This window comes from Crocodylus porosus, unplaced genomic scaffold (genome assembly GCF_001723895.1).
Source record: "Crocodylus porosus isolate Cpor-Errol unplaced genomic scaffold, CroPor_comp1, whole genome shotgun sequence".
NCBI lineage: Eukaryota > Metazoa > Chordata > Crocodylia > Crocodylidae > Crocodylus > Crocodylus porosus.
Window position 1 is genome coordinate 3,533,274 of NW_017728921.1, and position 17,730 is coordinate 3,551,003.

Here is a 17,730-nt window from a genome sequence, read left to right on the forward strand (position 1 = left end):
TGCATCTAATACAGATGTTCTGCTTATTGCATCTGTGTAGCTCATGGCCTGTCTTGTCCCTTCCTACCTTGCATGTGCAATGGAATTGCCATTTAGAGCCTCCTATGCCTGGGCTTGAGGTATGCCTTAGGCTCTTGTTGCTGAAGCGAGCCAGTTTCTGACTTGTGGCAGTGGTAAGGGAATAGTCACAAAAGAGGAGCGAACAACAGCCAAGGTAAGACAAGTTGAACATGAAAGGGAAAGATCTGTGCTTTAAAGAGAGCCCGCTTCCATAACAGAACCTTTCCTGCTTGTTTCAGGATGCTCCTGTTAAATTGTGTGACTTTGGATTTGCTAAGGTAGACCAAGGTGACTTGATGACACCCCAGTTCACTCCATATTATGTAGCACCTCAGGTAATGAATGAAAGCACTGTTGTCAAAGGAATAATATGGCTGCACCTTTGTAAACCTTGCAATCTAAACCATCAGTTTATACTACTAAATGTCTCTGTGCTATTAAGGAGTTGAAAGTACTGTATAAGCCATGTGGAAAGCCTTCTTTCAGGACCATGTGCCAGTTGATTTCCAAGACTGATCCGTCTCTGTGAGACGGTGTTCCTACGTTGTGTGTCTAGCCTGCAAACTATCTTGTTACACAGTTTGGTTAAATCTATTCATCTTTCTACAGGATAGTATGGTATTAGCATGTATTAATAAAATGGGAATTATAGCAATTACCCATCATGTAACAGATTCATGCAGTTTAACTGCTTAAATCTTCCCATTGCTCTGAAGGCAAAATGGTTCTGGTACTCTCTCAGCACTCGGGGTTTAGTACAGGTGTTAAAAGGTATTCTGAAAATAAATGAGATGTTAAATTATGAATGACTACCTTAGAGAGAATGATCCCTCTGTGAAAGGTGGGCTGGTACCCATGATTGAGACTTTTTAGACTTGCAAAGAGCTCTGGTTGTATTAATGCACCGGAATGTAACAAGCAGACAACAGGACCATCTAATGGAAAGTGTCGGTTAGCTCTGAATATAGGCATTGCTACAGGTACTGTCAGCAATGAACTCTTCTACTGTAACTTTTGTCATATTTTTTTCTTGTTTTCTTCATGTGGCAATAGGTTTTAGAGGCACAAAGACGACATCAGAAAGAAAAATCTGGTATTATCCCTACCTCACCCACACCCTACACTTATAACAAGGTAATTTTTTTTCAAATAGTTCAGCTGTTCACAACCTTTTAAGGACAGTGCATTTTCTTTCTACATATGTGTGCTACTGTGGGCTGTAATGCTGGATCATCGCATGTTAAGAACTGCATTGCCGTAACATTGGAGCATTTGGGATGAGGGGCAGTAAATGTTCTGAACTTTCTGGTACATGAATATTTCACATTGAAGTTCCTCATGTAAAAGCCAGAACTGTAACAAACCTTATGAAAAGACCATTTGCCAAGCACTATTTGAGTATTATGGCATGGAGAAAGGCCAGACATTGCTTCAAAAATACAACGCATTGCAGCTTAGCTTAACATACAGATTTCCCTGTTGTTCAGTTGCTGAAGTTTGTGTTTTTTGTGTGTTTGGGTTTTTTTTGAGGGGTTGTTAGAGCTAACTTAGTCATTCAGGGGTTCTATTTAGAATGCAGTTACCTAGTAATTCAGAGGCCCCTGCTTGCTAACTGTGCCCAAATAGCTATCTTGGGTCTGTTGACACATAGCACAATTTATGATCCCATTACAAAACAATTCAAAACCAGGAACATAATAGAGTGATTGGTGCGAGGTAGACTTTCTCATGATGAGGATACGGTAAAGGGAAAAATGACAGAGCCTTGCAAACATGACTGAAATCAGCTCTGTTTGTCTTTGTATTGATAAGCCTGGCCATTTTCCCTCCCCACATATTAAGACCTCTCCATCTTCTATCAGATTGCACGGTGATATGACAAACTACTTTTTGCACGAGGCAGATCACTTAAAGGACTGTTGCAGCTCATTCTCAACTTGCTTTCAGTTGTGGTTTCATTAATTAGGAATGCTGTACAGAATATTGCAGCCTACACCTTGCCAAATATGGCTTATTGCAAAGAACCACCTAGGACATGCCTTGGTCTCTGAAATACTTGTGTTTAAACTCAGGTGCCCTGCCTTTGCATAGGAATTCAGGGCTGTTCTGATTTATAAATCCTTAATGAGTACCAAGCAATGAATGTTGGTTTTCTCTTTCCTGCCGTGTTAGGCCCTGTGTGTACTGGATCCTATGTGTGTATATGCAGGGGATTACACACAGAATTTGCTCTTGAAATGTCAGATCTCTCTGCCTCGTGGAAAACTTGCATGTGAAGGGTATTTTATATAATTACATAGGCTTTAGGGCTTTTTAATAAATAAAACTAACACTTTGTAAAAGCATCATATTGTGGGTTCCTGTTGTGAATCCATCCTTACACGTCTTAGCCTCTCAAGGCAGTCATCTTTACACCTTTCAGCAGCTCTATCTCTACACAGCTCTGCTGTCTCCACTGCTGACTGTAGAGTCATGCAGCATAGACATACCCTGCACAGGCAGAAACGTGGAGTATATTTATGTTTTTTTTAACACATATTAAGCAGCTAATGGGAGGGAAAAGACTTTTGACACCTTAATCCTTATGGAATTCTAGCTCTTTTTGTTAGTTTGTTTTTCCCCTCTGATTTGATTCAGACAGACCATTTTTTCAGAGAGGTTAAGATGCATGTGTGTGTTCATAAGAAGTCAAGTAGATCTTTTAACGTGGCTAGACCAGTGCATGTTGTTGCTTGTACCCCAGAAATGATGATTTCTTTGCTTTCAGGACTGTGATTTGTGGTCTCTGGGTGTCATCATTTATGTGATGCTGTGCGGATACCCTCCGTTTTACTCCAAGCATCAGAGTCGGACAATTCCAAAGGATATGCGGAAAAAGATCATGACAGGAAGTTTTGAATTTCCAGAAGAAGAATGGAGCCAGATCTCAGAAATGGCAAAAGACATTGTGAGAAAGTGAGTCATCTAAGGAAAACTTTATATTGCCCTTTATACTAAGGAACTGGAAAATACCTTTAAGACCGGTTGGGGTTTTTTTTCCCCTAAAGGCTCTATTTTCAAGTAGGAATAACTTTGCAGTACGTTAAGTTGAAAAATTGTATTTCATATTCAGCATGACCTCAGTGTTGGTAAATATTCCTCTTTCCTCCCTGTTCTCCACTACTTCCTTTCTGACCTGCTGTCCTCCAGCTTTGATGCATTCTATCTCCAAAACATTTAGTTATATGCATATATAGTCTTTAGCAGGACTGATAGCGTTACAGTCTCATGCACAATTCTTTAAAAAATAAAACAAAACAGAATGAGCGTTTAGGGCTAAGTGAACATGTATGCAACCTAAAAGGAGCAGCTGAACAGAAACCTGCATTTGGATAGAATGCAGATGTTTATTTCTGTTAATTTTCTTATGAAAGTGACGTTGCCAGATCAGATTTGTTCTCACGTTTGGATATTACAATCTGTTACAAAGCACAAGGCTCTAAAGTAAGTGCTTCCATTCATTTCTAAACCCCAGAGATTTTTTTCCCCCCAGTTAATACACCCTGAAACATTTGCATCCCAAACACTGCAGTAGTGTGTTTGCTAATGCATGAACACAAGAAAATAAAGTTAATTAGAATCTGACATTATTTATTTAATTATTTATGTATTTTAAGTGAAGCTAGTTGTATTTTCATGGTTGCAGTAATAAACCTATCATAAATAACTTTATTCACGTGAGCTCGTTGTTCTGCAGTTCACATTCTGGCCTCACATGGCTGCCTGCCTTGGCCATGTTGCCTTGATTTTTGTCCTTGATCTTTACTAATTGGATTACTTATTAAAGACTAAATTATCTAAATTTTGACTTGTAAGTCTAAAAAGAAAAAGGCATGTGTGGGGAATCTTTGATAAAAATTGAAATAGAGGCCTGTGTGCCACTGAGTCTTGCAGTGAACTCTGAACTAGCCTGAGGCACTTCTGACACTTGGATAAAAGCTTTCTCTTTGTACATGAAATAGCTCTGCCATATAGTCAGGCTGCTTGTTTGCAGTCCAGCTCTGTACATTTACTATGACTTAATTTGTCCTTATGGGTTTATCTGGTTCCACCTTTGTTTTTATTATGTTGGTCTTTTAGGAATTCCTATAACGTTTTCAACCAAAATAATGACACGTTATCTTTTTATTGAACAGTTGTGCTTAGTAATTTACCCAAAGATTCTTTCTTTCCAGGCTGCTGTTTCTGGTGCATGTCTCATGATTTATCTTCCTAGTGTCACAAATATAAAACTTCTATCCATCAGAATTCATGAGGTTTTCACATTATATAGGTTTCCCTATATAACTGCTTTTTCATATGTTTAAAAAAAGCCCTATGTGAGACTCTGCATGTGCTCTGAATGTTTGTAGGAGAAAAAAGCAAATAAACCGATGTCTGGCAGTGTTGCCAACACTGGGACTTGGGTGAAAATAACTAATGTAGCAGCTTTCTCTTGTTAACAACCTATCCTGGAGACTGTATGTTCAATGCCAGGGACGGAAGGGAAAGCAGGCTGGCCATCTGTTGCAAGCGCAGCCATTAAATGGTTGCCTAAATTAATAGCCCATTGGAGATTTCTTTTATATTAAGTACTGCCCCAGAGGTGTCCACTAGGCTATCATGCTGCTGAGGAAACCATGTTAAGAAGTTGCATTATAGCAGCAGTCTGTTCAATAAACATATATCCAGCTTTGAAATTCTGTTTTAGTCTACCACGCAGAAAATTCCTGATTAAGTAAGTACTGCCACCTGGCAAATCTCTAACACACTGATCCATTTTTGCTTTGGCTATTTTGCCGGGAAGAACTTTCTATTTGGGGGGATTTGAACATATAAATTAGCTGAATTAACTCCATTACTGAAATGGGATTTCAAGTATCTTTCTTCTCATCATGTTGCTGAAGATACGCTAGCTGAACTGGAATTACTCAGTGCTAACATATTTCAGAATGAAATAAAATAACTTATTGGGAATGAACTTTTTGCATTTTAGTTTAAGGAGATGGTGAGCTCTCTTCAACAACTCTGAAGTTTGGGTGCAAAATGCTCTGGCTCCAGACAGAAGAGCAACATTAGTATCTGAAAAGAGCAATGCATTTTGAAGGACTGATCTGTTTTTCTCTCAGGCTGCTGAAGGTGAAGCCTGAGGAACGGCTGACGATAGAAGGAGTGCTGGATCATCCCTGGCTAAACTCCACTGAGGCTCTCGATAATATATTGCCTTCTGCCCAATTGATGATGGACAAGGTTTAAACAATATTTTATTATTTTTAAAAAAAAGTTGCATTTCACAGTTAGGTAAACCCGATGGTCTCTGTGCATTTTGCCTTAAATTGTGTGCTGCAAGATTAAGACTTTACACTCTTTCATAGCAGGGTATTGGTGATTATGGGAAGGGAAAAGCAAAATTCTAATAGGTTTAGAACTAGGCTGGGAAAATGCCTGAACATAAGCTGGAAAGAGGAATCCTACACTAGCTGGAAGGAGATGAAGTGTAACGGGAGATGTCACTTACTGGGGTTCTTCTGTCTGTTTTTGCTCACTTCTGAGCTGTATCCTTTCTTTACTTTTTATCACTGAGCTGCAATTACTGCTCTGTTAGGTCACAATGAATGATGTGTGCAGTTTTTATTCCCCTCTAAGTAGAAAACTCATTTTCACAAAAGTGGTTTCAAACTCAGGTCTGTAAGACCAGGGAATTTGGAAAAATCAAAGCCTTTTATACATGTATTATGTTCATACCTGTAAGGCACGGCTGTTTTCTGCTAATAATGCTGAATGGATTTGATGTAGCACAAGCTTAACTTTATTGTGCATCCTTGAAATATGCACCATTTTTTTAATGTGGTTATTTTTGTGCTGGCTTATATGGGCCTTTTATGCTCAAAGGAACTAATTAAAACATTAAGTGTAATTTTTTCCATTCCAGGCAATGGTTGCTGGGATACAGCAGGCTCATGCAGAACAGCTCGCTAACATGAGGATCCAGGACCTCAAAGTCAGCCTCAAACCTCTCAACTCTGTTAACAACCCAATCCTGCGCAAAAGGAAATTGCTGGGGTACCTTTCCAAATGTTTGTCTCCTTAAATCTGGCATCTTTTCTAAACTTTAACAGCCCTAATGCCTTGGTGATGCTTAACACAAGCTGCTTCTTTGGGCTTGCTTACGGGAAGCTCCCTCCTAAGACTTCCGGTTGGCTGTCTTGTTCCTATTTCCTGGGATAAAGTGCAGTGAAGATAACCTGTATCGCTATAACTTCACAGCTCCCCACTTCCAAATATCTGTCACGTAGGAAAATGTTCTTATCCTCATCTTTTTTTGTAAGGAAGCTGAGGCAGGTAGACATGAAGTGCCACTTGGCAAATCAGAGGCAGAGCCTGGCTTTGAATCCCTTCATTTTCCAAGTTGTGACCCAGTGTGTACCACTATGGTTACACTGTCCCCATTAACCTGTAATCATTTCTTTTCCTTCATCTTCAGCGCTGTTCTTGCCTTAGTCGCATCATAATAATTTCTTTGAAGCAGAAAAGCAAAAGGATGAAAACTTTTTCCTTGACCTAGAGCAAGGAAGGGTTATATCAAGATGTAGTCATATGTGTGCCAGCATTACAAGGAGAAGGAAGACTTTGAAGTCTGTTTGGAAAAGAAACCTTCTTTGAGTCTATTTTTTTTAAAGGTCTTGGCAATTCCTGTTAAGATGCTAGTTAGCTAATGTGTACAGTATCAAATATAAGGAATTTACAGACAAGGCTTAAGAGCTACAACATTTACCAGAAACCTAAGCGTAAGCTTAATAATAAGAAAAAATATTCTTTTATATCAGAGCACATCTGATGTGGCTTTTTAAAGTGGTTGTTGCCCTTAATTTTAATATTCAGACAATGTTGGGACTTCAGAGCAAAGGTTGCAAGCAGCAAACTTTAACTATAACTCGTACTGGCATTTTGGTTAGAATAATTTTCCACTTGAGTTAAGGCGATAGTGTATACTGAAATCTGCTGTTGTGTATATATAGAATCAGTTTCTTATAAATTAAAATATACTTGGCTGGACTATTTTTTTTTTTTCCTCCAATGGTTAGAAGCGAAATAGATTAATATAAACATTTGAAAAAATATGTAATTAGTTGGACTGTTTTATTTCATTGTATTTTGTGACATTGTATTTTGAAAAGTAGTTGCAAAATGTGTATTAAATAAGGATATCAATATATAATTTGTAATTTTGAATGGGAAGGCATGCCTTAGTGTTTAGAGCAGAACAGAAGGGACTCAGGACTCCAAGGCTGGTTCTTATCTGCTACTGATTCAATGGACAAATTCACATGGCTTGTTTCTTCCTGACTTTCTGCATCTGAAAATGTGGATGCTGCTTCTCCGCTTTGAAGGAGTGTTGGACGTGGCACTTGATTTTGTGAGCACTAAGTCAGATTCTTCTGAAGCGCTGTTGTAATTCAGAGTGGTGTATATCAGAAGAGCTGATATATCTCCTACTCCCATTTACAGCTTTCCAGATGCAAGGGGAGAAGAATTCACTGAGAAGTGGATGCACTGAGATTTCTGTCTGAACCATCTGCTACTAACAACTGCTGCTACTAACAACTGATAAACCTCTTAGAGCCGACTTATTTACACGCCCAAGTTGTGCTCAGATAGTAATAGTTTTTCCTTTCATACCGTTCTTTTGCAGCACTAAACCAAAGGATGGTGTCTATATCCATGACCCCGAGAATGGAAGTGATGATTCCAACGTGGCTCTGGAGAAACTCCGAGATGTGATTGCACAGTGTATTCTACCACAGGCTGGTAAAGGTTGCTGCTTTTAAGACATCTAAGTTCATAAATGTGCAAGGGAGAGGGTTGTGTTTGTGCTACAAGATGGGATCCTGTGTCAACACTGAAGGAGCCTGGATATCATTCCCATTACTATAGTCTCTGGGAGGAGGTGGGGAGCTCGTTGACTATCACGTGGTATCTTGAAAGGCATTTGTGTTCTTTTTAATATCGCTGTAGGACAGTGGGAGCTAATGTTTGTGGTAGGGATTCTACAAATTATAGTCTCTCACACAATTTTCTTCCTCTGCCCAGGCTGCGTCTCTGCTTTCTGTTCTCCATTCTGTGCTCATGGACTGATCTCCTGCTTTGCTTTCTGTCCTGTGTCCCCTGTTCTGTCATAGAGAAAACTGCATTGCACTAGGCTGACCTGTACATCCAACTGTTATGACTCTGTCAACTTAAGCATGACATTTAGTTAGAAGAGGTCCTGGATCTGGAATTCATATTGAAAAGACAGGTGTTTGTGTAGTCGCATGTAAATCTGCATTTATACACTCTTGCCACTAAGCCAATGGAGACATTTCCTTCAAAAGACTACAATACCTGGGGTCCTTCATTGTAACTGGCATTTTTCATATGTTTTCAGACCTAATGTGTTGCTGTTTTGGGGCAGTTAGTAGATTCTTGGTGCAGCACAGAGGGACTTGAGACAAAGGCGATATGGCTGCAGAATTTCTATGTAAAAGACTGGAGTACTTTATTCTAACTAACTGGATTGTAATTTAGGATAGCTTTGTAATATTGTCATCAAATCACTGTACCAACAGCATGCTTTTAAAGTGATTTTCAAAACAGTGTCCCCTCCCAAATTCATTTTTTATTATATTAACTTTGTGTATGTTTATAACTTAACCTACAGTAAGAACTGTATGTATCTATTACTTGAGGTATTAATATTTTTGGATCACTTGTGCTGTATAACTCTTACCTTTGAATTCTTTTGAACAGGAGAGAATGAAGATGAGAAACTGAATGAAGTGATGCAAGAAGCTTGGAAATATAATAGGGAATGCAAGTTATTACGAGACACTCTTCAAAGCTTCAGCTGGAATGGTAAGAGGCACATTCCCCCTCGTATGGGGAATGCTACCACAGGCAAGGTTACCATGGGTGGGCTGGTGAGGATTCACATATGGAGGGAATTGAGCTATGCCCCTGAAACTATTTAAAATAGATTCAAATGTACACAGCTCCAACACTGTCAATCTTGCCAGCACAGAGCTCAATTTTTTTTTTTTAAACCTGCTTTTAATTTGCGTAGGAAGTTTCAGGTAAAGCTTTCAGAAAGAATCTCAGTGACTTAGGAGGCTATGTGGTCTTGGTGGTTTTTAATGTGAGGCTTCTAAGTGCCCAAATCACTTTTGAAAATGGAACTTGGGCTCCTTACAAGTTTTGGAGGTTTTGAACACTACCCCGTGTCCCGTTCTTGCGCATCCCTTTCTGTTCAGCCAGGATGTGGTCCCACTTGGGACTGCTTTCCTCTTTGTGCCACCCCTAAAACTGACCAACTCTTTCTTTAATTCCAGGTAGAGGATTCACAGATAAGGTGGATCGGCTAAAACTGGCAGAAATAGTAAAACAAGTTATTGAAGAACAGACAAATTCTCATGATTCACAATAGCTGAAGCTTCTTAATCTTATTTTTTTTTTTTTTTTTTACCATTTAAGAGTTATTCTTTAACTGTAAAAAGTATTTTTATGTAAATTAATAAATCACAATTATTTCATTAAATTTCCATACTGCTTGAAGATGCTGTATAGTTGTAGATATAAAAATCATTGGTACTGTAATATTTTTTTAAAACTCAGTTCCTTAAGGTATATATGATCACTTATGTACTGTTAACTCATGAGTCCCTTACGTGGGGCAAATTATTGTTTAAAAACCATTTGTTTTCTTAATAACCAGATAGCTGCCTTCCATCTGCTATACATACAGCTAGCTGCAATGACTAATATATATATAATGAATGAGGCAACTACAATTTCTTAGCATTCTGCTCAGTGAATACTTGAAGCAAGTGCTGTGGAACATAAACTTCATAGCCACCCTTTGTACCTAAATTATGATTTTATTTTTTTTTTTTTTTTTGGTAGTGGCAGCAGAATAATTTGCCCTGGCCACTCTTTTAGCACTTGTCAGGAAGCTGTGCATCCAAACCCATACGCTTGCTATAATTTTTAGTTCTGAGTGATAACTCTCGTCCTTTCTTCTTCAGCCCTGCCTCTTCATCCTGGCTTCGCTAAGACTGAGTGACAGTTCCGTGGAACTGTCACATGATTTTATTTCATGTTATTTTTTAAATAGGGGAGAACGTTAGTGACTTTGATTACTTATTTTTATTTGAATGGTGGTTCCTCCCTCAGACAACACTATAAGGGATTTGTTTGCTTTTGCCCCAGACAAAAAAAAGTTGAGCCTGAGTTCCCTCCACTTTGCTGGAATATCTGACTCTGCATCAGATGACGACTCCGGTTTCTCCCTTGTATGAACACGATGCTGCGGTGAGTTTGATGCTGGTCACTCGGTTGCAGCCCCTCTGGAGTCTAAGCCCATCATTGCACTGCTGTACTGGAGTCCGTTCTGCTGGCAGAGTGGTTCACCAGGACTGCTCCCTAACCTGAGGTCCCTGTGCTGCCAGTACTGAGGCCACCAAGGGCAAATTCCTACACTACTCTGAAATGGTTCAAAAAGCTGCTTTTTTAATTTTAATTTAAAAAAAAACAAAAAACTGTACATATTTCTAGTTTTCTATCTTCTGACACTTTTCTTTCTTTTGAGACTGGTTGAAGGCTTTTTATAGAGATATTTTGGTACCATACCTGTGCAGACATTGAGAAAGTTTGGTCTGCTGACTGAAGTGCCAATTCAGGGCTATTAGGAGTAATTACTCTTAACCTTTATTCTTAACCTTAAAAACCTGAGCCATGGATCTCCCAGTGTACCCACTATGGCAGTCAGGCCTTGTTCATTTTGTGTTGTTTTTTTTCCCCTCTCTAAATGTGATTTCCTCAAGACTCTTAGCTTTGGATGGTCAACCTGTGTCTGATTCTTTCTACAGGATTTTGTAAACAATGTCTTAGTTTTTCTTACGAAAATGAGATGTCACGTTGCGGTTTTTTCCAGTGTATACGTTAACCTCATTAGCTTTCTTCCAATCTGTTTCAGCAGTCCTCCATATCGCAGAGCTTTAAACTTCCTGATTATTGCAAATTTCACAGTCCTTACTCAGCCAACTCTTTTCCTGACTGCAGTAGGAGATTGCTTCTTGCACAAGAATGACAGAATTGCAGCCTTTAAAACACTACGTTGAATACCTGTGCACTGATGCATACTAATGAGAGGTAGTGACCTAGTAGGAAAGGAATCACTTTTTTTTGTATTTCCTCGTCAGCCTCCATCAAATCTTTGAAGAGTTCAGATTTTTTTAAATTCAAAAAACAAACTCACTATATATCTTGTCTTCAGTTGCAAATTTTTAGGCATGGGATGTGGAGAATAAAACAGACTGCACTGTCTTTTTAGTAGGAATCACATTCTTAATTCCCCACAGACCACTTTGAAACTTTACCATACAAGCCACTAGTAAGTTCCCAGGAGACTGAGGCCAGATTTAGCTTGTATGAAATGGGATCAGATGGTGACACTCATGGTTAATAAGGAGAGGTGTTGCACATGCACTATTGCCATGCTACTCTCTATCATGAGCCAAACAACTTCTGGTTGGTGAGCAAGATGCAATATAAATGCACTAAGGCCAGCTTTCTGATGCGGGCTGCCCCCAGTATGAAAGGGGATTCTGGCAAAGCTTGCCCTGTAGAGCTCCAGCATAGGTCATCTTTGGCTACTTCTGCCTTAACTGGTGACCTGGTGTCTTAATCTGCCTTTGCTTTGGGATTCAAACTAATATGAGATTCCAACAAGACTTCCTCTGCCGCTGTTTTGTAATGATCCTTTTAGAAATAGTTTCAAGCTGTTTCCACAATACAAAGTATGTGTTATATCAGGAACAGAAAGCCTCAGACTGTCATAGCAACTGCTTTTAGATAGACTTGAAACAGAAATAGCAAATGGGTTAGGAAGACCTAGAACTGCCTAATTAATTGCCTGTCTGTTCTCCATTGAATCTCTTTAATTTATTTAAGCAACAGAATTACTCTGGGCCATTGGTAATTGCAAGGTGGGTTCATTCACAATTGACTAAACCAATTTGATATTTGAACAGTGCAGGTTTGGAAGGGAGAAATCAAATGCATTTTGACATGTTTTTGGTGAGAAAGTACTTGTATAGGGGTTTGCTGTTGATCATATTGTTCATCAGCTGATGAACTGGGCTGATCTGATATGTGTATAAGGAAGAGAAGATTAAGATGACACTAGCTAAACCTAAAGGTCAAATGGTTTTGTATGTCTGGTTATAAAAACTTTAATTAGTTTTGTTTTTTAAAAATTTAGGCTAAATTTTAGAATTCAGAATTAAATATACTTTACTGGTTCCTATGTAAATATTTAAAAGTTATATTTTCGTCTTTCCACCTTTTAAGTTTTCAGGAAATGGAACTACAAGGTATTTTTCTTGATTGTGTAAAATTCAACTTGGAAATTAAATCCCATGGATCTTTCAAAGCTGACTGTGAGTATTGTATATATGATATCTTGAAAAGGAAAGGTCTTCAGGATGGTACCCATAGAAGAATAATTCTTGGTAAAAACACTAGAAGGATACCAGAAAGTTGCCATGGCTATTATTATTAATTTTTAAAAAAAATCTTTGGCTGAAATCATTTGACCTTTACATATTGTCTTTTATATTAACTTATCCTGTAATTTGACTGTTTTTGGCTATTTAAAAAGAAGAGATTAAAGGAGCTTGATTAGAAAAGATGTTTTTGGTTGGTAATAGCAACATGTCAGAGCTTTGGTATCATTACATCATGTGGGTTTTGGTTTCTTTTCTCTTTTGAAATCCCTCTTGGAGACCTTCATTGGCCATGTTTAACTTGTATATTAAAAACATTTTGATTTCTCTTTCAGTGTTATCTGTCACGTTAGTTTTATTTTGGATCAGTATTATATTGTAAATATTCTGCATCAGTGTACATAAATAATTTTACTAAACTGAAAAGGCTTCTGGCTTCTTTTGTTCAGATGAACAAGTGAATGTAAATCTCCACAGAACAGAAAGAAGGAAGAGAGGTATTCTTGAGACCTGAAGCCCAAGGGCCAGATCTGGCCCACGAGGGGATTTTATCTGGTCTGTGGTGGGTCTCTCTGCCTCACCTGGCCTAGGCACGGGGGTGCATCCTGAGCTGTGGCACATGCTCCTGGTCCTGCTGCCCCGGTACAGTGGCTAAACTCAAGCTTCCCATTGGTGGCAGCTCCTTCCTGCTGCTGCTGCCAGTGATGCTACCACAACTGGACGTTTATCATTTAAATGATAAAAATATATATTATAATGATAAATGTACGTTATAATTCCATGTGCACACCCCCGCTCCCAGATGTCCCTTACTGCAGTCTGCAACCACTTCTCATCCTGTCCTGTCAGCCGCAGAGACTATTGCCATTCTCCAACTACCCTGCCAATATAGCCCTGTTTTAAATGCGTACCATCGCACATATATATAACCTCCTAATATCTGCTTTGGCATGTTATTCTTCTTTAAAAAAAATTCTGGTTTGGCTGGTGTGTGATGATAGCGATGCTGTCCTGGGATAACAACACAGGGAAGACTGAAATGATTTAAACCTTCCTTGGTCCTCAACCGACCTGAGCAGCCCTACTGTACCGCTATTCCTCTTGGTGAGGGTGCGAGAGCAGTGTCCAACTGAAACCCCAAGAGCAGTGCTGCCTGATTCATTGCTAGTGTGTACCTTTTTTTTAAAATTGGTTTTTTTTAATAACACTGCAATAATTGATACAGTTGCTGGCAAAATGGGGGATTTCAAAAGGAAATGTTTTAAGCTGAGGGCTCTGATTTTGGCCATTTTTCTTCACAAAAATGCCCCTTTCAAAATGGCTGCCGCCTGACAGTGAAGCGGAAGCCGCAGGCAGCCCTCGGCTACCATTTCCCAAACAGCCTGTAAGGGAGACAGTGTAGGTTGCCCTGAAGAGAAAAGGACAGTGCGTCTACCTTTCCCAGAGGGAAAGAGGCCATGCTGCCTCGGGGAGTCCTCTCAGCACCTCTCCTTACAACATGCCTGCAGAAGGGGGTGGAGTGGGGATGGCAGGCATCGGGGGGGGGGGGCTATGGGCAAGGGGAACGGTGTAGGGATGCAGGAGTCAGAGCCTTGTTTGGGAGGCTGCAGGCTCGGCAAGAGGGGACTTAGTGCCGCGGTACGTGATGGGTAGGAAGGCGACTCACTTCGTTAGGAAGGGGTCCCTGAAGGAAACAAATATGGGACAGACGGGAAAACTGGAGCACATGTTGGATACACACAAACACGTGTTGAGAACTCAACCGGCATCCTGCCTTTCCTACTTTTATATCTCCGTAGCAAGGCACAGATAAATCAGAACTGCTACAGTCTGGGCGCAAAAGTAGCCCTAAAATTAAGACCGAGTATTATTAGTGAGACCACAGAAGCCCAAATTGTTCCAGCCTTGGTCTGAAACAAAGAAGTTAAACCAGTAGGCACAGAGACGTGAAGGTGGTCTCAATTTAGTGCTCAGAGCTGAATTTGAAATGCAAAAGCTCAGGCTGGCCTTTTGGTTAAAAGGGGTGGGTGGTTGCAAGACGGTACTTTGGAGTAAGAAGTGGTGAAGAGGGGGACATGCCTCTGTGAGCTGGTCCAACACCTGGGTAAGTCTCAACTACGTTTTGATCTGTTCAGGCTACCTGCCAATGGGTATGCAGAACCGGGCAATCTGAGCAGTGACAGCCTGCGCGGGAAAGTGTTGAAGCGTGGGATATTTGGCAAAGGGATTTCTCACTGGGAACAGTAGGATGCATAAAGAAATTCAACTGATCGGCAAGTGCTGGATAAAGAGCTCTTGCCAACCAGTAACACGTCAGGAAGAGTCCTCACCCCAGAGAGAGCAGCTGCTTGAGGTTTAGCTGGGTCCGAAGAATGAAACAGCTGCGAGGAGAGAGATTTTGGTTGCAGGGTGCATGAAGCATTTGTTGAGCCTGTACTTGACATGTGTCTGAATAATATGTCTTTGTATTTCTTCATTCCTAAGGATTACGCTGGATCTGGAGCAGCATCTTTAAAGGGTCCTGATGATATTTGCTCAAAGGAGCTTCTGCTGATGGTGTTAACTGGTCCTGTTCAATGTCTTACTGTTTGAATGACTAGCTTCCTTCCATCACACCTCCCACCTGAACTCTCCAAGTATTTTACAGGCAGGCACTCACAAATGGAGCTGTGAGACTCTAGGTCAGTATGCCCATTTTATAAATGGGGAAGTGAGGCACAGTGACATCAAAGGCAAACTCCTAGCCCTAGATCACAAAAGAGCAGCAAGGAGGAAGAGGATGCTACGTATAGGAGAGTGTAGGGATGCTTTATTGTATTTTCTTTTTTTCTTCCATTTTTCCTTCGGTTGATGAAATTCCATTAATGAGATGCTAACGCACTGTTTATGTGCAGAGAGACTGTGAATACTGGATATACAGCATCCTTGAACAGAAGGATTTTCAGGAGGGTGCCCAGCAGAAGAACGATTCTTTGTAACAATGCTAAAAGCATACCAGAAAGTTGCCATGGCTATTCTATTTAATTTTTTTTTTAAATAATCTTTGCTAGAAATCATTTGACCTTTACATATCTTCTTTTATATCTAGGTTTTCCTGTTGTTGGCTATTTAAAAAAAAAAAAAACATTAGAGGAACTTGATTAGGAAAGAGGATGTTTCAGTTTGGTAATGGCAAAGTGTCAAAATTCTGGTATTGCCACCTGTATGTATTTTTTCCTTTGAAATCCTTTTTGGACACCTTTGGGCCATGTTTAACTTGTTTTTTGTATTAAAAAAATTACATTTTTCTTTTCCAATGTTATCTATCACATTATTTTGGATCAGTATTATATTGTAAATATTTTACATTAGTGTACATAAATGATTTTACTAAATTTAAAAGATTTCTGACTTCTGTTTCGTAAATGGGAAGTCGCATGGTTTTTTATAAAAGTCAGCTAAAATAAACCATGCAGAATAACACAAACATAGAATATGTTTGTACTCACAGCATCTCAGGGGTGCTATGAGTCCTTTATTCTTTGTAAAGTGCTTTGAGTAGCTTAGCAGAAAAGGACTGCATTTAAAGGTAAGCTACAAAACTAGGCTGGACAAAGCACCTACAAAAATATAGTAGGTATCAATCTTGCCCTGGTAACAGTGGGCAAATAAAATGAAACCTCTCTTCTTGAATTACTATGGGACCTACTAGTAGGTGCCAGTAGCATGCATTTAGTAATATACATTTAGTCCCATTCCTTGAGAGTATCTTATGTGATTTAGCTGTAAGTGATAAAATTGGGAAGGGCAAAGAATATGTCTGTACTCCAGTAGCTAGGGCCACATGTAACTGTAATAAATCTCACCTTGCCTTTTATACGCGGTAACTCACCCTATAAAGGAATCCTTGAAAACCAGTAATTCTTATCTCCTTTTCCCCTTAATATACAGATGTGAAAATGTCATTCTTGTTAAACAAAACCAGGGAGGAAAGGGTGGTAACCGCATGATTCGGACTACCCCTAGCTGAGAGTTTGGGACCAGAACAGTGTTTCCGGTGGGAACCAATCAGAAAATTGCATCGCAACATTACCAACAGAGCTTTGTCCAAGTTCTTGATCCACTCCAGCTGTTATCCCACTCACTGACATTTCTCCTTGCCCCTTGGGTTATTAAACTCATAAAATGTAGACTACAATACAGGGAATTGCCAGAGCCCTAGGAAAATGCAACCAAAGGAGGGGATGACATGGATCAGAATACAGCTTTGGACGATCAATCTCGTTCAGATAAGAAGAACCCAAATGACCAAACCTCACCTCAAAACAAACTGCTTTCATGCCCAGGTCCCACTAATTGAGTGTGGCCCAATGAGTGTGTCGGATCCTATGCGAATGCCTCTTGACTGGTGGAGGGAATACATTTTAAGGAAAGACATTTCTGTTTACAATAAAAAGGCAACGTCCAATAAAATACTTAATGAGGCGGCCCAAAGAGCCATCCATGCTTCGGACCAGCGCCCCGCGCTCGCCTCCTGCCGTGGAATGTTCACGTTCAAAGCGGCGCAAACGGAAACGGCCGCCCGCTGCGCCGCTCCACCCCAGGAGTGCAACGGGACCATCTGAAACCAGCCTTTTCCTCCCCTTGCTTTAGAGCGCAGCATTTCCTTTCGTTTTGCTGAGGCTTGTTGGATTTTCTATGCTATGCTACGTAAGTTGGCTTTCTGGTCAGCCTTTTTCTTTCTGGTATGTAACATTTGCCCCTGCGCTAAGGAAATGCTTTGGAAAGTATGAGGGTGGGGAGAGGCCCCCGCAGAAATGTATTTATACAAGGGAGCAGAATATGCTACGTGTTACCTGTGGCTGACCTAAGAGACGAGTAAAAGCAGGTGGGATACAGCTGTACTGTTACAGCTAAGTTGAGGGAAGCAGCCGGCAGAGGGCATGGAGAGGAGGAGAGAAATTGTGCGAGGCGTCATCTCTTCTGCTGGAAAACCTTGGGCTATGATGGCTGAAGGCACCTCTCTGTGACCAACTTGGTGGTGGTGCACTCATAGATTCATAGATGCTAGGGTCGGAAGGGACCTCAATAGATCATCGAGTCCGACCCCCTGCATAAGCAGGAAAGAGTGCTG

General features: G+C 40.1%; 1 protein-coding gene across 4 annotated transcripts in view; it reads left to right on the forward strand.

Moving 5' to 3' along the window:
* MAPKAPK5 (mitogen-activated protein kinase-activated protein kinase 5) overlaps positions 1-13,038 on the forward strand; it is a 24,112-nt gene extending 11,074 nt beyond the window's left edge. For 3 of the 4 annotated variants that reach the window (XM_019538796.1, XM_019538798.1, XM_019538799.1), the window contains 8 exons: positions 300-395; positions 1,114-1,194; positions 2,828-3,015; positions 5,208-5,328; positions 6,011-6,141; positions 7,772-7,893; positions 8,866-8,970; positions 9,444-13,038. In XM_019538796.1, the coding sequence (XP_019394341.1) occupies positions 300-395; positions 1,114-1,194; positions 2,828-3,015; positions 5,208-5,328; positions 6,011-6,141; positions 7,772-7,893; positions 8,866-8,970; positions 9,444-9,538 (939 nt within the window). In that variant the 3' untranslated portion in view covers positions 9,539-13,038. The remainder of the gene's footprint in view (positions 1-299; positions 396-1,113; positions 1,195-2,827; positions 3,016-5,207; positions 5,329-6,010; positions 6,142-7,771; positions 7,894-8,865; positions 8,971-9,443) is intronic. The other variant, XM_019538797.1, reaches the window with a different exon arrangement.
* Positions 13,039-17,730: the final 4,692 nt, after the last annotated feature.